Source organism: Zingiber officinale, chromosome 5A (genome assembly GCF_018446385.1).
Source record: "Zingiber officinale cultivar Zhangliang chromosome 5A, Zo_v1.1, whole genome shotgun sequence".
NCBI classification, from domain to species: domain Eukaryota; kingdom Viridiplantae; phylum Streptophyta; class Magnoliopsida; order Zingiberales; family Zingiberaceae; genus Zingiber; species Zingiber officinale.
In genome coordinates, this window is record NC_055994.1 from 116,682,539 (window position 1) to 116,702,524 (window position 19,986).

Sequence of the window (19,986 nt, forward strand, 5' to 3'; positions counted from 1 at the left end):
ATAATGTTTGTGAATAAGCTCTATGATAAAAAAAAACTTGATTATATTCGTTCTATAATATAAAATATAAATAGATGATCAAATTTAAACATGGATACTGTTAAATAATAAATATAAAGTTATTTGTTATAGTTTCTAAATTTTAATTCTGATTTTAGTTTTAAGTTTTTATGGTCTGCAAAAAATAAATATAAATCTATAAAATTATGAGGATCAGAGTTCGGCGAAATTTTTAATAAATAAATTTTAATAATTCAAGAAGAGTTCGCCGACTGCTCTTCGTTCGCCTGTCAATTGACGAAACCCCTCCTCACCGTTCGCAACGGAGGGCCGCCGCCAAACGTGGTTGCTTGAAGATCCGTGGAATTGACAAGGAGAAGGAGAGAGAGATCTTGACAAAGGAGATTCGGAATGGACAATGGCGAGATCGCGGTCTCGAAGGCCTTGGCCCTGCATCTTCTCTGCACCCTCGGGTTGGCCGCTGGCTTTTTCGCCGCTGGAATCGCCTACAATCTCAGCCTTGTCACCGATCCGGCCCAAACCCTAAGTTTTCTTCTCGTTCGTCTCAGATTCCTTCTCTACTTCTACTCTGCTTCTGCTCGGCTATTCTATCCAGATTTATGATTGTTTTTCTTTGTTTAGCAGGTGTTTGAAACCCCTATTGTAGTAGCAAGTTATAGTTTTGTTCGACGAGATCACGACCGCCCGGTAATCTAGTTCCCTTCTGATATTCACTACTCATTTTTTTTCTTGAATTCACCTCAAGGCTGTATTCTCTCTCTCTCTTTTTTTTTCGTTGAGGAGTAACAGTATTGGGAGGCTGTTTCGATGGCATTGTTTGGACTACCTGTTGGTAAGCTAAGCACTTTAGCATTTCTATACTTCCAAAGGAATATTACTTTTCATGGTTGTGAATGTTGTTCATTAGTTCTTCCCTAGTTCTGGTCACACCTGCTTAAGCACTTCTGGTGTTTTAATTTTGTAGCTCTGTGTATTCAATATTTTTTTGTGTCTTCTTGTTCGGTTTCATATTTGTCGTTGCTCTAATAGTTTGTAGAAATAATGCATACTACCTCATTGGTCCTCTATAACTCCATGAGTCGATCAATTTGGAAGGTGTATGTGATGCAGGGTGCCATTACTGTTTACATAAATTTGCATCTTTTCATCCTCTTGTTTGATTTCCTTGGTATGATTTGACTACATAAGGTTGACTGCTATAAACACTAATCCATTAATTCACTATCTTAGTTGGAAACCTTTTAAGTAAATATAAATAACTATCAGTAAAGCTACCACAGACATTTATATTTTGCAAAGATGACATTGCAGTTCAGCTAGAAGTTAAACTGTAGATTTGGCTTCATGTAATTAGTAGAATTAGCATTTCAACAGACTCTGAGTTATTTTCTTGAAGCTATACAAGAGAACACTTAATTAGTAGAATGTTGCCTCAGAAATAAACTTTCATCACTGTTTCCGATTGCTTTGTTTCAAGCTCCAATAATGATGCCATGACAGTCCTCTCGGATGGGTCTAGTGGCTAGCACATGAGGTGTTGCCACAATGAGGTCTAGGGTTCGAATCTCGGCAAAGCCAAGGTAAATACCTCCCTTATGTGCTAGTCACTATTCCAAAGGCTAGTAGCCGCTCATGATTTACCTCCTCCGTGTTGGCTTTGGGACGGGTTGGCAGGGGCGTTGGAGGCGAGCGTATTCGCCTTTTGCCACAATAATGATGTCATGACAATAGAGTGATCTAGCAGTTATCATTTTCTCTCATAGTACGAGTCTTGCTCTACCTCATTTTGATTTTGTTGAAATCCCTCCTGAGTGTGTTGGGTTTAGTAGCTAAAACATTCCTAATATTCGTTCATTTGTAACTTTCCATTGTTATGGGCAAAACAGTGCATTTGATTTGGTTCATATCCTAGGGATTTGGCTTATAAATTGGATTATAACTTATTGATAACATCTTACAAATAATTTAGTGATCTTTTCTTTCCCATTTTATTTCTTTAAAGATTGTAGTCTCTTTCACCTTTTACATGCCATTTGGCTTATACTTGTCAGGAGCTTTATTAAATGCACTTGGAGCAATTGTTCTCGGCGCACCTGTTGGCCCTAAGTATGTCTATCATTGTACTTTACTTGCAATGAGAAAATGCTCTTTTCAGTACAAGCAATTGTAGAAGGTCGGAAACAGACAATAAAAAAAGTTCAACTTTCTTTAGCTTCTACCTTTCTGATACGAGGCAAGACAATTTGATTGTTTAAACAGTGAACAATTTGTATCTTATACAGGTATTGGATAAGCACCATCTACTGGTCATGTCTCATGTCATTGTTTACTGTAAGTAATAATGAGTAATATTTCTCATTTTCTTGTCAAAGTTGGAAGACCAAATGGCCTGAAGAAATTTGCATTCCCATTCTTCTTGCCTGAATTTTATATGTAAGCTTGTTTTGATTCATTGTAATAGATAGATTGATTTATGTATTTCCTTTTTCCTGTTTTATTTTTACTTGAATTCTATTCAAAATATGCCTCATGATGATTTTACAATGTTTTCATGATCCTCTTGTCATTCCTCTTTGTTGTTAAGTGTCTTAGTTCAGGTCAAATTTAATTACTGTTTGTAGCTCAATTCTGCTTAATCTGCTAGAATTTTCTTAGTTGGTTCCAATGATTGCTAACTAAGCTTGAAAAAGAATAAACCAGGAGAAGCTTGAAAAAGGATTGCTTTAGAATTTGTGCACATCTACTACTCATCTGGTTGAGAAATTATGGAAATTCTTTGACCAAAGATTAGTACCAAATTAGTCTATAAAACGAGAGCATAACAATGTGCCTAGCTGTTGTGTACTTACCATCACTCTTATCAGTTTGTACCTGCAGTCTGTGTTTTTGGATGGTCAAGGATGGACTGGCAGCGCATTATAGCTAATTCCAAGTAGGTTGTCTGTTTTGCTTCAATTTTATTCACAATTATTTCTCCATTGTTGTCATTGATTTGCTCTGAAGTACTCGATGGTTTCAACACTTGAATGTAATTTCTTTCTTACAGACCAAAGCAAGCAACTGATTGCCTGGTTTCTTTACCAGCTCAAGGAGCTATTGTTGGTGCATGGCTTGGAGCTTGGCCTATGCCACTTGACTGGGAAATGCCATGGCAGGTTATTGCTCCTTGACACTCTTTTACTTCTTTAAGTGATAAACAAACTTATTATTCAAATCTTCTAGTTTGTCCAACTACTCAGGAAGCAACAATGTGCAACCTCCTGAACCTACTCTCAGAGGATGTAATTTTAAGTTTTATGTATGTAGGAATGGCCAATCTGCGTTACATATGGAGCAATTGCTGGCTACATAGTTGGTATGATACTGTCCACAGTGTTTGTCCATGTAATGAAAAATCATCCACATGTCAAGGATGACTAATGATGATCATATGTAAATTTTGTTGGGAGTTGGTGTTAGTTTCCCAGTTCTCGGATCTGGACTATGCAACTTCAGCATCATTAATATTCTACACAAATCATTCCAGTTTTTATTTTGTCAAGTCTTCTAATGTAGATGAGTAGTTGTTTTGTTTGCCTCTCTCCGTTGTTATGGGTCAGATTTAAGTCTTACTCGAAGGGTAGTTAGTTCAGGGATAGGTGAAGTATTATACTATGCTGAATAAGTTGTACTTTGGAAATAAATCTAAATTTAGCTAGCTTTAATAATTCACTAAGCATGTTGGATGTACAATGATGACCTGGTCACATGGAACTCTATCCTTAGCAGAGGCAACTTGATACATATGAAAAAAAAAGAGAGGCAGTGGCAACAACGAAGGTCGTGGATTCATAACCAGCATGCTACACTGTTGCCAACATTGTATTCTAGGCTATAATTTGTTGATCGTTCTTAACTTTGACTCATTCCTAATAATCTTTACGTCTCTCTAGTCGCCCGCTCGTCATCCAGCATGCTCATCCCCTCTAAGCCTATTAAGAAGACAATTCCATTCAACTTCCAGCCAATGAAATTCCTTTCACGACGATCTATTCTACTCGACTTTCCCAATTGATGTTTGAGTCAGTTCAAGTGATTGGTATATTGTTTGATCGGCTGTGATTTTCTGAAACTATGCCTTGATTTATCTGTGAAACACGCACTGCTACTGTCATATTGTTAGCTCACATTTCGGTTGATGTGCTTGGCTGGTATAAATTAAAACTTTTTTTTTCACATGGAATAATAATACGCTGATTTGGCTGCTATACTCAAAATTCACTGGAAATTCATAGACTCATAATCTTGAAGTGTTGCATGGAGTCATGAGGCATGTATATATCACTGTCTACTCGAACTTCATTTGAGCAGCAAGGTATTGCCCCCAGCCTAACTTGGTCCAACATGACTTGGTAATGTTTGGCACAAAGTCTATTCTAAACTATATATGAGTATGAGCTGTGCGACGCTCTTGCATCCTATGGCTATGTCAAACATGAACAAATTCAAGTCAAGGGAGGAGAATAGGCTTGCTGACTAACTGGCTCGATTAGCTAGCTCTCTAGGAGACTAGACGACACGAGAGGTCCGTCCCAAGTTGAGTTACACAAATTGAGATGATTCGTGTGGTAAAAGATACTTTGCTCCCTAGCGCTCTTGCCAATTCGTCTTTGGGCCAACACGGAAAAGGTAAATCACGGATAATTATTAGCCATCAGTACAAGTGATCAATGCATGAGGAAAAACTTACTTAAATATAAGTTTCGATCTCAATACCTCATGTCCAAAATGATTTGATTAAGATAACTCAGGATATAGAGAAAGTTGATTGAAGGACGAAAATCTTGACATATTTCCAAAAGGACCGACACCCACATTTAGGAAGTTGTGTCATAGAGCCGCTCATTTTCTATTAACATAAAGGATCAAGCGTTCCTTTGCCGAACTGCTACTACAATGCTTAGGGCCAAGAGAAGTTGACTGCGTACTGAAGGAGATACATGAAGGGTCTTGTAGTAGTCATCTTAGTGGAAAGGAGACTCAGAAGGCTCTCCTATCTGGGTATTTTTTTTACTGATCATGGAGTAAGCCGCACGATAGATGGTGAAAGTGTAGAGTTGCCAGCGACATCATCCTCGGAAGAATAGACCAACAAAGTCCATGAAGGTGATGGTTGACTATCCTAACTTAAAAGTTCTGGATGGTTTCTATTGATTATTTTTCTAAATAGATAAAAGCTGAGCTGCTCGTGCGGATAATGAAGGAAGTGGTCATGAAATTTCTATAGCAGAACATTATTTGTAGATTGAGGATCCTATGGCGCAACTGACCATTGATACAATTCTAGGGCCGGAAGATAAAAGTTTGATGTCAAGAGTTAAAGATCCAATAGATCTTCACCACTGTAGCCTACTCACAAAAAAATTAGCAAGATGAAGTTACTAATAGACATAGATTGAAGACAAAGCTGAACACATTGGAGGGACTTAGATAGACAAGTTGCCTAGTGTGCTCTGGTCCTTCTGAACAACGCATCATATAATTATAAGTACCCGGATAAGTTTTGATATGAACAACTAGGTTAAGTTAGATCCTGTTGTATTAGATCCTTATGTCTAAATATGCAGAAACTTAGGAACACAAGAAGTCGAGTGGAAGACGCAGCTAGCGAGAAGGATGACATGAGAAGCGAGCCAACGTGCTTGGTGCATTCGAAGGACAAGGTGTTGCAGAAGAGTACATCGGCGGACGAGAAGGACGCGTGCGACACTTTTAAGGTACGAGCAACCGGAGTAGAAGACTGCTCGAGGAGACAAGGCCGAAGTTGGATTTAGGTGAGCTCAACTTTAAATGGCCACAGAATTACCCAACTGATCAGAATCGAAGCCGAACAAAGTCAACTCCGAGTTGACCTTGTCCAAGTGCCTAAACCAAGTCCACGGAGAGAGGGTCCGGGTGCTCGGACCACCTGGTGTCGAACAAGCGCCTTGTCGCAGCGTCGTTGCTACATATCACTTTCAGTTCCACGTCAGTAGCACTTCGGGCACTCGGACTGGTCCATGTTGGTTAGTCCTAGGAAAACCGTACCGGCTCCACTGTACAAAAAATTTTGTACAAGTGTCGAACCTTTCCTTAAATAACATATTGTGTTCTTTAGAAGTTAAATTAGAAATCGCAGACGGAACTTAACATCATTGATTCCAAATTTAACTTATCTGTTCTTAATGGTTTAGATTTGAATCGCAAGCGGAACTTACCACTATTGATTCAAATCCACCTATGTTATTAATTCCATTAAATATTAATTTCCAAAATTGGCTTCCAGGACTGCATGGCGAGGCACATGGCCTTCTTGGATATAGGAGCAACCACCACCGCCTAGACAAAGCTTTTTAAGAAAAGCTAATATTTAATTTCCTTAAATAACTCTAGGTTAACCAAAAAGAACAATCGAATAACAAATTCGAAAACAAAAAAAACACAAATTCGAAACAAATCCGAAAACTCTAGAATCACATGCCTCTTGTGTTTGGTATTTCCAAAAATAACTATACAAAGAAAACTAGTATGATGCGGAAAACAATTACTAGTTATACCTTTCTTTGTAAGCAAATAACCTCTTGATCTTCTACCGTATTCCTCTTCTTATCCCGGACGTTGTGTGGACAATGATTTACCGATATGAGAATCCACCTAAGCTACCTTCTTCTCCAAGTAAGATTCGGCCACCACAAAGACTCCATGAAAGGATGAGGTTAGGCCACCACCAAGCTCCAAGGGATGCTAGAAAATAAAGCCTCTTTCTTCTTCTTCTTCTTCTTCTTCTTCTTCTTCTTCTTCTTCTTCTTCCTCAAGTAAAATCCGGCCACCAACCAAGCTCCTAGAGAGGTTGTCGTCGGCCATAAGAAGAAGAGAAAAGGGAGAAGCTAGGGCCGACCACCAAGGAGAAAAAGAGAGGAAGAAAAAGAATAGAGTTGTTCGTCATGAAGGCACCTCTACCCCCTCTTTTATAATCATTGGTCTTGGCAAATAAGGAAATTTAAATAAAAAACTTCCTTAATTCTTTTGCCATGAAAAGGAAAATTTATTTAATTAAAAATAATTTTATCTTCTCACATTACATGGCCGACCACATTAAAGCTATAAACAAGGAGAGTTTTAATTAATTAAAACTTCCTAATTTGTCTCCGAAAATTTATAAAAAATTTCTCCAATAATTTTTCCCTTCATGGTGATTTGTAAAAAGGAAATTTTATAAATTAAAATATTTCTTTTAAACATGTGGATGATTTCCAAAAAGAAAAGTTATCTCTAAAAATTAAAATCTCTTTCAATCTACAAATAAGGAAAGATATCAAATCTTTTCTTAATTTTTTGTAGAAACTTATAAAAGAAATATTTAATTTTTAAACTCTCTTTTAAATCATGATCATGGTTAAAAAAGAAAAGTTTTCTTAAAATTAAAATCCACCTTTTAATCTACAAATAAGGAAAGATTTCAAATCTTTTCTTAATCCTTTGTAGAAAGCTATAAAAGGAAAGATTTAAATTTTAAACTCTCTTTTAAAACCATGGAATCCACATAAGAAAAAAATTTTATAAATAAAATCCTTTTTAATATGATGTGGCTGGCCACATCATGCTTGGACTCCAAGCATTGGCCGACCACCAACTTGGCTCAACCTTTGGGTCTTGGCCGGCCTTAGCTTAGGTTCCAAGCTAGCTTGGCCGACTACCAAAGAGTGGGTAAGAAGGTGGGTATGTGGTGGGTATAAATCTCTGTATACAAGAGGCTACGATAGGGACCGAGAGGAGGAATTGGTTTTAGTCTCCCGATGAAATTAAGTTTCCTGTGTTCGCCCCGAACATACAACTTAACTTCATCAATAATAATTCATACCACTAAAGAATTATTATTGAACTACCGCATCAATCCCAAATTACATTTTGGGCTCCTTCTTATTATGAGTGTGTTAGTCTCCCTGTGTTTAAGATGTCGAATGTCCACTAATTAAATGAGTTACTGACAACTCACTTAATTAATATCTTAGTTCAAGAGTAGTACCACTCAACCTTATCGTCATGTCGGACTAAGTCCACCTGCAGGGTTTAACATGACAATCCTTATGAGCTCCTTTTGGGGACATTATCAACCTAGATCACTAGGACACAGTTTCTATCTATAATGAACAACACACACTATAAGTGATATCATTTCCCAACTTATCGAGCTTATTGATTTATCGAACTAAATCTCACTCATTGATAAATTAAAGAAATAAATATCAAATATATGTGCTTGTTATTATATTAGGATTAAGAGCACACACTTCCATAATAACTGAGGTCTAGTTCTTTTATCAAGTCAGTATAAAAAAAACTTACCTAAAATGGTCCTACTCAATACACTTAGAGTGTACTAGTGTAATTTATTAGTCAAGATAAACTAATACCTAATTACACTACGACTATTCTAATGGTTTGTTCCTTTCCATTTTAGTCGTGAGCAACTGTTTATAATTTATAAAGAACTGATAACATGATCTTCTATGTGTGACACCACACACCATGTTATCTACAATATAAATTAATTGAACAACTATATTTATCATAAATGTAGACATTTGACCAATGTGATTCTTATTTCTAGATAAATATTTATACCAAAAGCTAGGCTTTTAGTATACATCCTAACAGTCCAGTCATCCAGAGACGGATGAATATTTATCATCGTATCGTATCGTTGAGTAAATGTTGCAAGCAGATAAGGCGCATAGTTGGGGGCGCTCGAACCGAGTTCGAATGTTCGGAGATGTCACGTCAGCAAAACAGCTAATTCGACTAGTAGACTATAAATAGAGCTCTGGTCTTCTTCATTTAGAACAACACCTTCTATACTTCAAATCTATTATTCTACTTTTCGTAGTTGTGCTTTTAACGCTTGTACGAGGCATCTTCACCTCCGAGGGTTCACGCGTAGAAACAGATCTTAGTGAGCTGACATTGTCTTAGACTAACTATCTTCTGATTGCTAACGAAGTAAATTTGATTGTCTCGTATTTCTTTTTTATGCATTTCAGCTTTCATTTATTAAGTGTTTATCTAACTTAACTCCAAAAATCGAGAAAGTGTATATAATTTCAGATAATTCACCCTCTCTTGCCAATTGCACCAGGAACTTACAACAACTATAGGAGAAATATCATTTAGCATGTTCTATGGATCCAAAGCAGTCCTACCTGTAGAGATAGGAATTAAGACAACCCGGGTGTTGGCTTACATCTTGACGTTTAATGAAACCCTTAAAGCCAAGGAGCTGGAATTGGTGGAAGAAAAATGAGCGACAACCTTCAACTAGATGGATAAGTATCAAAGTCAAATTTATCAAGTGTACAATCGAAAGGTAGTCCCCTAACCATTCCAAGTAGGGGACTTGATCTTGAAGAAAGTTCAGCTTGAAGGTAGCATGGGCAAACTAGGTCCTAATTGGGAAGAACCATTCATGTGATTAGGAGACTTAGCACAAGCGCTTATTACTTGAGGGATGCCCTTATGTTTGTTCGGCAGAAGAAGGAGAAGGGGAAAGAATCGGGAGAAGAAAGAAAGGATTTTGGGTTTTAAAACCAAATTTGTTTTTATTTATTAATTAGTTCTCAAAAATTTATTATTTTTCAATTTAACGCTTAAATTTTTCAATTTTTTGCAATTGAGCCCAAAAGTATCTGAAAACGTATTTCATCCGTGTCCTAGTTGTATCCTTGCCGTATCCGATTGTTCAATCTTTTAAAAGGAATGACATGGTTTTTTCCATATCTGACATACGTATTTGTGTGTCATGTCCATATCCGTGTCGAGTATGTGTCCGACACTTTTAAAAAAAAAATTGGAGTGTCAGTGCTACATAGGTTAGGGCTTCGAAACATGGAACTCTTTCAGCACTTCAACTAAGACATACATTTTCTATGCCAAGGGAGGAGGCATCCTCCCCAGCCAACGAACACCCAACAGACTTGAATTGGGAGGTGCAAGTGTCGAAGCCCAACTTAAAGAAACGGTACATATGGGCCTCGACTTTTTCGTTGCCTTCCTTCATTGCTCTTCTACCATGACACGCCTAGCCACTTCACCCTGGAGCTCAGCTACGGTTTGCTCCAACTTGCCCGAATGACACCGTGAATCTTTAAACTCGCAAGCCTGTAGCACTTGCTGAATGGTGGCCTTCACTACTGTTGCCTTTGCCGCCTTGGTCTCTACTAGTTTGGCAGGTGTTAACATTGCCTCAACCTCTCTGAGGGCGGCCCTTTCTCTGACTCAAGTGGCCTCTAGCTCTCGCATGGCCAAGTCCAACTGTTCCTGCTGGACAGCCACCTTCCTGATTAGGTCATGGACTTAATCAATTGACACTTGTGACTCCAGTTGCATGACCTTTGAATGGTTGGCTGTTTGGATATTATAGCCCTCTTGCATTCTCTCCAATTGCTCCCGCAGGTCGACCAAGCTCTAAGAGTAGTTGGATTAGTTTTAGAACCAAGGGAAAAGAGGAAGTTACCTAAGCAGTGCCTTGGGTAATGTAGTCAGACAACCAAGGCCATCTCATGCAGCGAAGTCATTATTGTTCTTCTTGTTGATCTAAATGCATGAAATATAAAAGTATGAAATCTGTAAAACTCACAGTGATCTTCCAACGTAGATCTTGATCTTCACTTTTCGTTGGAAGAACAATCACGATCAAATCAAAAGCTCTTAAGGTTCCGCGAACCAAATCCTTCTTACATCTTGGATGTTCTTCTTCTCCGTAAGACACAGTTTCAACAGAATTCTGACAGCACTTCCGTTGTGCTTTGATCTCCTCCACATATACAACACAGCAACCTTTTCCTAATGCTTGCATCCCTCCTCATGCACCAATTGTCTTGGATGCTCTTTTATAGAGGAAGATAGCTCTTCCTCTACCTCCATTAATGGAGGAAGGTGAAACGGTTGGAAGATGAAGGGGAAGAGGCACCTTTTCATCTTCGTAACTCCTACATCTCCTACACATCTAAGTTAATGCATAAAGGTTAACTAGTCACAAAGACCATGTAAGTCACATAGACTATATTATAATTAAGTCACAAAGGCTAGAGAAAAACACTAATTAGTCATAAAGACCAATCAGAACATTCAATCTATACTTTAGGGAAAATGATTTGTGCGACAGCAAGTATACTAAGCAAATATTGCTAAGAAGATTGTTAGACCTTATATAGCTACTCTATAGAATGAATTAGAGACATCAATAACTTGCCTTTACCCCAAAGTAATCATTTACATCATTATGAACATATCTAATCTCTCATAATGATAATTGTGTCGAGAGCATGTTCCATATTCAATATTCACAATCATTTTTATATATAACAAAAATAGGTCGACCAACAAATAATATCAAAGATATAAATCTATCTTAATCTTCCTTCTTAGCTCGAATCTATTCATTCTAATTAGTTGCTTTCCTAGTTATACTCCATAAATCGAATCACCGATAGACAATAGAAAAAAATGCTAAAGTAGCAAGCACTGATAAAAATTTTAAGTAGATAGCTAAATAGTCACTTAGGGTAGGGTAAGATTGAGATTAACTTATAATCTCAAGAGTCTCATATAGTAGAGAAGCAGAGATCCATTCTCCTACTACTCTTATTGTCACCATAACACACGTGGTATGAATTACATGCTACAATATTTTTCTATTTACTAAAAAGAGCACATGTTTTTCTCAAAATTTAACATCGTATAGATTTCGATCTAGACATACCTAATGTCTAATTCTGAATTCAACATATGAATTCCAATTTGACCTTAAGCAGATTTAGTAAATGATGAGTTTATTTACTCTGATCATTATATAAATGATCTCATCTTGACACAATTATCAAGATGACATTTACTCATGGGTATGTCTCTATTCACAGCTACATAAGCTGTCACATAAGTAATGGTCTTACCTCTACTTATACTTAACAAATAGAAATGATTGTTCCAACCAATCTCAACATGCCAACATGTTCATCGAGACTTTAATCCAAAATGTAACAATATATACACTGAATAGATCATGTCATTTTATAAGTGTTACATTTTACGAAGTTACAAAGACTTCCCATTTCCTTAAAATAACTATTTAGTCAATGACTTAGTAAAATGATCTACAGGCATATTATGTGTAGGGATGTACTCAAGAACTATTTATTTCTTGTCAATAATATCCCTTACAAAATTATATTTAGTTTTTATATGTTTGCCTTTGCTGTGATATTTGAGATATTTGGAAAATACTATAGCAGCTTTACTATCACAGAACATTATAACAAGTAGGGGTGGGATCGGGTCGGGACCCGTCCCGTAACCCCCTTACCCAATACCCCTCTCGATAAGAATTGGGATTTTTTTTCTCCCGATCTCGTACCCAAAAAGTGTCAGGACCCGAATGTTAGGGATCCCGAATATTCGGGATCGGGTAGGGACCTGTAAGAATATCCCGAAAAATATTTTTTACAGTATGAAAAAAGTAATAAAAGAATTAAATCTTCTGGTGGAAAGAATTGATGTTTGTAGAGATAATTGTATGCTACATTGTGGAGATGATGCAGATGAAAATGTTAGTAAATTCTGTAATCAAGATAGGTACAAGAGCACTAGAAGGAGTCCACAACGACGTAAATCATGCAATCAATTATTTTATTTGCCTTTAACTCTTAGGTTACAAAGACTTTATGCATCAAAGACCACTTTGAACACATGGCATGGCATACAAATCATTAAACAGAAGAGGGGTTAATGTGTCATCCATTAGATGTAGAGGCATGGAAAAATTTTAATAGAACATATCCTAAATTTGTGAAGGAGACTCAAAATATTAGGTTAGGTCTCTATACTGATGAATTTGCTCCATTTGGTAAATCAGGAAGACAATATTCTTGTTGGTTAGTTAAATTAACTCTGTATAATCTTCCACTTGGGATGTGTATGAAAACATCATATGTGTTTTTAGCATTGGCTGTGCCTGACCTGCAAAATCCGAAGAAGTTATATACAACCACTGATTGCAAAGCTAAAACAACTATAGGATGAAGGTTTTCCTATATACGACGTTTATACTAATCAGATATTTGTAATGAAGGTTACTCTTATTTAGACCATAAATGACTTTCCGGCTTATAGTATGCTATTTGGTTGGAATACTATTGGAATCTTAGGATATCTAATATGTATGGAGAGATCAAAGTCAATCAGATTGAAACATGGGAAGAAACCGAGTTATTTTGATTATCATAGACACTTTTTACCACTAAATTATAATTTCAGAAGGAATAAAGATAAATTCACTAGGAATAGAATTGAAAGAATATCTCTGCCATTAAGATTAATAGGACAAGATATTTGGTACAGAGTGCTTCACTTTCCATCTGTTATTAAAGAATTGTATGGTACGACATATGAATATGGAAGTACACATAAATGGACTAAACGTAGTATATTATAGGATTTACCGTATTGGTATAGTAATTTAATTAATCGTAATCTCAATGTAATGCATATTGAGAAAAATATTTTTGATAATCTCATAAATACAGTGATGGATATCGCCGAAAAAATAAAAGATAATCTAAATGTTAGAAAAGATATGCGACTCATTTGTAAACAACTCACTCTTGATGTGAATGAAAGTAGTTAAGGGACCAAAGCCAAAGACAATTTATGCATTAAATAAAGAACAGAGACGTGTTGCTTGTGAAAGGTTGAAATCATTGAGATTTCCTGATGGGTATATCTCTAATCTTGAAAGATGTATTGATATACAGGAATGTAAATTAATTGGTTTGAAAAGTCATGATTGTCATATATTCATGGAAAGACTAATTCCTATTACTTTTAAGGAACTCTTACCAAATTTTGTAAGGGGTGTCATTACGGAGTTAAGTATTTTCCTTCATGATATTTGCTCAACAGTTTTGAGTCATTCACACATGGAGAAGTTAGAGAGAGACATTCCAATCATTTTGTGTAATTTAGAAAAGATCTTTCCACCGGTATTTTTTTGATTCAATGGAACATCTTGTTAGGACCAAAAGTAGCTAGAGGGGGGGTGAATAGCTCGTCGCGTTCGCTCGTTGCTCGGCGTTGCTTGTTCCTTCAAAGATGTGCAGCGGAAATACAAAGAAACAATCACACAACGCTAACACGGTTGATTTACTTGGTATCCACCTCACAAGAGGTGACTAATCCAAGGATCCACACCAACACACACACCCTCCACTAAATAAAACTCTCCTTTATGGTAACTACCAAGGGCGGAGAAGCCCTACAAGACTCAATACAAGAAGAGAGGGAAAGGATACAAGAAATACAAGCTTACAAGCTTACAATGAGTATAAACCCTAACCCTAGCTTCTCTTCTTGGCTTTGATCCGCCTCTTGACTTGGAAAACTTCTAAGATCCTTCAAGAACTGGCGATCTGAGCTTTGTGAGTGCTGTGGAGGAGCTGGCGAGAAATCTGGAGTGAATCGGAGAAGAGATGCAGAAATGAACGCTGCGGCCTTTATCGACGCCAGCGGTCGGATCCCGATCGATTCGAATGTTCCCAATCGATCGAGGCTTTGGATCGATCCACGGATCGATCCGGCGCTTCGTGCCAGAGTGCGGATCGATCCATGGATCGATCCGGCGCTTATCGCGCGAACCGCATCCCAATCGGTCCACCGATCGATTGGAACATCTGATCGATCCACGGATCGATCCGAGGCTCTGTTCGCTTAGGAGAAGCCTGGATCGATCCACCGATCGATCCAGCTCCTGGATCGATCCACTGATCGATCCAACACTTGGTTTTTGCCCAAAACCAAGTTCCAAGCCTCTCAAACCAACATCCGGTCATCCTTGACCTGTTGGTACATCATGCCTAGCATCTGGTCACTCCCTTGACCTGCCAGGACTTCCCACCAAGTGTCTGGTCAATTCCTTTGACCCACTTGGACTTTTCTCGTCATGCCAAGTATCTGGTCACTCCCTTGACCTACTTGGACTTTTCTATTCAGATGTCTGGTCAATCCCTTTGACCTATCTGTATTTCCTCGTGCCAAGTATCCAGTCAATCCTTTGACCTACTTGGACTTCCCAACACCAGATGTCCGATCATCCTTGATCCATCTGGATTTTCCCTTGCCTGGCTTCACTCACCAGGACTTTCACCTAGCTTCACTCACTAGGGTTTTCCATCTGCCTAGCTTCACTCACTAGGGCTTTCACCTGGCTTCACTCACCAGGACTTTCACCTAGCTTCACTCACTAGGGTTTTCCATCTGCCTAGCTTCACTCACTAGGGCTTTCACCTGGCTTCACTCACCAGGACTTTCACCTAGCTTCACTCACTAGGGTTTTCCTTCTGCCTGGCTTCACTCACCAGGACTTTCACCTAGCTTCACTCACTAGGGTTTTCACCTGGTTTCACTCACCAGGACTTTCACCTAGCTTCACTCACTAGGACTTTCACCTAGCTTCACTCACTAGGGTTTTCCTTCTGCCTGGCTTCACTCACCAGGACTTCCTTGTCAAGTATCCGGTCAACCTTGACCTACTTGACTCTTCTTCAATCAATTTCTTATTGTCAAACATCTAAACTCAAACCAAGACTCAGCTTGGTCACCCAGGTCAACCTTGACTTGAGGGATGTTGCACCAACAATCTCCCCCTTTTTGATGTTTGACAATACCACAATAACACTTACAATACCACATGTAAGTTAGGCTAATCCTATAGCCTCAATCTTCATGTCACTAGGTAATGAACATATAAATTAAGCTCTTCATTCTCCCCCAACGAGGGCACACTCCCTCTAGGTAATGAAAGCCTAACTTACACCCATTCATAGGTCCTTTCATTCTCCCCCTATTGGCACACATCAACCCATCTTTGGGCACACATCAACCCATGCCCCAATTTTGGGTACACATCAACAAATCCATTTGTTGACGACTCTCCCCCTGAAGAGTTACTCATCATTGTTCACAACATCACTTGTTGTGATCAACACGATAATGAAGGTCTCATACCCTTCATTTATCCTTAACTTCTCCCTCAATGTAGACAAATACCCAACCTTGAGCATTATCTAACCACTTGAGTTCCCACTTGAAATAATGAGGATATCCACTCCCCATTTCAAGTTCAAAAGCTCATACATGAGCATTTTCTTTAAAGAAGGTTAACCACCTTCCAAGGTTCATGAAAAGTAATTTTTCATGTCTTTAAAGAGTCCCTCCCCTAAAGACATGGTGGTAACTTCTATCATTGCACCAACAATGACTTGGAATTCCTAAACCTTTAGGAAACCCAAATTTAGAAGTTTTGAGGTTCAAATACTCAAAATTTGAAACAAACCTCAACCTAAACTTCAATGAAACCTTCCTTAACCAATCCATCCTTGTTTTCACATGAAAACACCCTTTGAATGTATACAAATGTATTTTAGGGGTTTGGAATGGTTACCTAGACTCAAAGAGGTTCAAAGATGCTGAAATCAAGCCTACCCAGCCAAAATCAGCAACTTGGATCGATTGGAGTTGGGTTCCAATCGATTGAACCTTTCTGAATCGATCCACTGATCGATTCAGACTACCTGGATCGATCGGCTGATCGATCCAGCGAGCTTCTGCTCGCGGGAGACTTGCCTTCTGAATCGATCCACGGATCGATTCGGGCACTCCAATCGATCCATGGATCGATCGGAGCTCTGATAGTTGCTGAAATTCCATTTCAGTCAACTTCAGAAACCCCTAGAAAATTCAACAAAAATCCAAAAATCATGAAATTTCGTGTAGACATTATTTAGGGCATACTTAATCATGGAAAAATAGCTTTCTATGAAAATACTTCATATTTTCAAAGATTGACACAAACTTGAAAACTTGTAAAAACTTTAGTGTTTTTCTTCAAGTTTGTGTCTAACTATTCAATGGTGATTACTATCAAAAGATAGCCTTCACCAAGGTTTTCCAAAAACATTTTAAAAACATTTTCAAAACTAATATCCCATCATGTTCCTTGGGCATAATGCACATGACTTGTACATTAGCTTTCCCAATGATGGGAAAACACATAACTATGTGTTTTGATGAACCTAAAAACTCAAAAGAATGCACTAAATCAACATCTTGAGCTTTGTTCATCATCCTAACATCTCACTTGTATCTAATGTGCACTAATCACATACAAGTCACCTTATAGTCTTTGTGAGATGTAGATTTTGGTTTTTGCTCTAATCTAGGGATCATGCATATCTATCTAGGCATTCTAGAGATATTAGACATCCACCTAGGATGTCACTCGTTAATAAGTGTTGTTAAATGTCATTTGTCCTTAATTACAAGGAATTAAACTTAATGCATGATTATGTTATGGCATACATCAAAAGAAAATAATTTTCAAAAGAAAATATCCTATTACTACATGATGTATGAATGTCATGACATGGTATTTTTGGATTTTTCATAATAAAACATGAATGCAAAACTAGACATGATGTCATGGCATATGATGGGCAAATAATCATGGCAAGATTTAGCATAAATAAAATATACCTAGATTAACTATCTAAGTATCCTTAAAGTCTTAGCTAAACTTACACCTTAAACCTAGATTGCCCTAAAGTGCTACAAGAGAATGCCAAAGCCTAAATTGGCATTTCTAATTCCCTTGATTAATTTATGCCAATCGAAATTAAGCATATCCTCAAATGTTGGCATGTTTCATTTTTCACAAGAGTAGCACTTTTAAATTAAGGCCCGGATTGCCTTAAATTTCCAAGAGAATACCAAAATCCCAACACGGTATTTCTCAAGGTTCTCCCAATTTGTGTCATTTTAAGATAAGATCAATTTTTCCACCAATAGGCACATTTTACTCTTTAAAGGAGTAAACAATAGGTCCATTTCATTTTCAAAGGTTCCCAAAAACCTTGAAAATGCTCCTTGAGTGTCAATGTCCTCAAAGTTGGGTTAACTACCCTTCTAATCGGAGTTGACACTCTCTAACCCATCTATGGGATAGAGAAGATGCTCCTAGGAACCCAACACCTATTGGTGCTCCTTGGATGCTCTAGGTATTCACTAGGGATAACTTCCTAGTGACTTTGTTGGGCTTCTTAGAAGCCTTGGTCACAGTTTCTAGGTCAACTCTAGGGATAACCTCCCTTGTGACCTTGTTTGTGACTTTCTTAGACTTCTTAGAAGTCTTAGTCACATTTATTGTAAAAATACTCTTAGGGATGACTTCCCTAGTATTCTTGGCTTGACCACTAGACCTAGGGTTTGTTCCATAACTATATGGAACTCTATGGTAAGAGGGCACATCCTTCTTAGCCTTTGGTTTGTATCCCAAACCTCTATGGCCATTAGATGACCTTTGTGCTCCTAGACCTAGGCTATGCTCATTTTGCCCTTTTAGGATACTTTCCATCCTTTTTAGGGTCCTTTCCATTTTATCAAGCCTTGACCTCAAGACTTGATTTTCTATCACTAAGTCCTTAGTTTTAGATTTTTCATTTGATTCATGAGCATATTTGTTCTTGGGCTTGTATCTAAAATCTTTAGAGTTATTGCCCAAGTGTCTATCTACCTTCCTAACCTTAGGTTGGGTAGTTTTGGCATGTAGGGCCACATGTTTTTCCTTAAAGCCCTCATGCTTTCTATTCTTATGGTAAATTGCATTAAAATGATAAAAGTTAGAACTATCATGCTTTTCATCATAATGTAAGGGGGTAGACTCAATAAATGTTACCTTCTTCTTTACCTTGGAGGCTCCCCCTTGACGAATGCCTCCTTGAGCCTTGACCATCTTCTTCCCCTTGGGGCATTGACTTCGGTAATGCCCTTTTTGATTGCAAGAGAAGCACACAATGTGCTTCTTGCTCTTCTTTGTTCCGGGGATGGTCTCCTTGGGCTTCGCCTTGCCCTTTTGTGCCACTTGGCCCTTCTTCTTGGCCAATTTAGGGCACTTGCTCTTGTAGTGCCCATGTTCCCTACACTCAAAGCATATAATATGATTTTTATTTTTAATTGAAATATTTATACCTTTGCTTGTAGGAGTGGCATCTTTCCCTTTGGATCCGGAGGTAGAAGCTTCCTCTTGATCCGATCTTGATTCTCCTCCATTTGATTTTTCTTGACTCGTGGAGGTAGAAGCTTCTTCAATCTCTTCATCTCTTGACCCGGATGTAGAAGCTTCTCCTTCTTCTTGATCCGGCGTCACCAAGGATTGCTCCCCCTCAATCCTAGAGGTGGAGGCTTCATCATCTTGAATATGAAACAAGGAGTATGCTCCCTCCTTGTTCCCTTCGTTGCATTCCCTTGAGGATGAAGCTTCTTGGATTTCTTCTTCTTCGGAGGTTGAGCATCTCTCAACCTTGGAGTCCTCCTCTTGATCTTGCTCCAAAGAGTCACCCTCTCCGGATTCTTCATGATCTTGTACAGTGGAGGGGATCTCTTCATGAAGCTTGGCCAATTTGCTCCATAGTTCCTTTGCATCTTCAAATTCTCCAATTTTGCAAAGGATGGTGCTTGGCAATAAGTTGACCAAAAGCTTGGTCACTTTGTCATTGGCCTCGCACCTTTGGACTTGCTCTTGGCTCCACTTGCTCCTCTTGAGAACTTTGCCCTTTGAGTTTGTTGGAGTCTTGAAGCCTTCCATAAGAGCAAACCATTGCTCTATCTCCATCATAAGAAAATTTTTGATTCTTGATTTCCAAGAATCGAAGCTCGTGGAAGTGTATGGAGGAGCCACCCTCGTGTCGAATCCAAGCCCATCTCGGAATTCCATTGTAGAAGTTGAGCTTTTGAGTTTCTTTGACTTTGACAACTTTGCTTCAACTTCTTCACCCTCTAGCTCTTCTTGTTATGCTTGACCCTTCCGGCGATGATTCCGGTGAAGAGCGGCCTCGCTCTGATACC

The 19,986-nt window shown here is 38.2% G+C and overlaps 1 protein-coding gene across 4 annotated transcripts; it reads left to right on the forward strand.

Annotated features, from left to right (window-relative positions):
• The first annotated feature begins 211 nt into the window (after positions 1-211).
• On the forward strand, positions 212-3,553 carry LOC121981455 (phosphatidylinositol-glycan biosynthesis class F protein-like). Of its 4 annotated transcripts, none has more exons than XM_042533980.1 (8): positions 212-558; positions 646-708; positions 811-853; positions 2,073-2,127; positions 2,304-2,352; positions 2,886-2,953; positions 3,068-3,176; positions 3,261-3,553. In XM_042533980.1, exons 1-8 carry the CDS (start codon positions 412-414, stop codon positions 3,435-3,437), a joined length of 711 nt encoding a protein of 236 aa, XP_042389914.1. In that variant the 5' UTR covers positions 212-411; the 3' UTR covers positions 3,438-3,553. The 4 variants fall into 4 exon arrangements, with proteins under 4 accessions (XP_042389914.1, XP_042389915.1, XP_042389918.1 ...); XM_042533981.1 differs by having other exon boundaries at positions 3,328-3,553; XM_042533984.1 differs by having other exon boundaries at positions 3,068-3,172; positions 3,261-3,391.
• Positions 3,554-19,986: the final 16,433 nt, after the last annotated feature.

Coding starts and splice junctions, on each gene's coding strand:
- LOC121981455 (XM_042533980.1), top strand. CDS start 412: ATGGACAATGGCGAGATCGCGGTCTCGAAGGCCTTGGCCCTGCATCTT. Junction 559..645: donor AAACCCTAAGTTTTCTTCTC/GTTCGTCTCAGA, acceptor TTTGTTTAGCAG/GTGTTTGAAACCCCTATTGT. Junction 709..810: donor GACGAGATCACGACCGCCCG/GTAATCTAGTTC, acceptor GAGGAGTAACAG/TATTGGGAGGCTGTTTCGAT.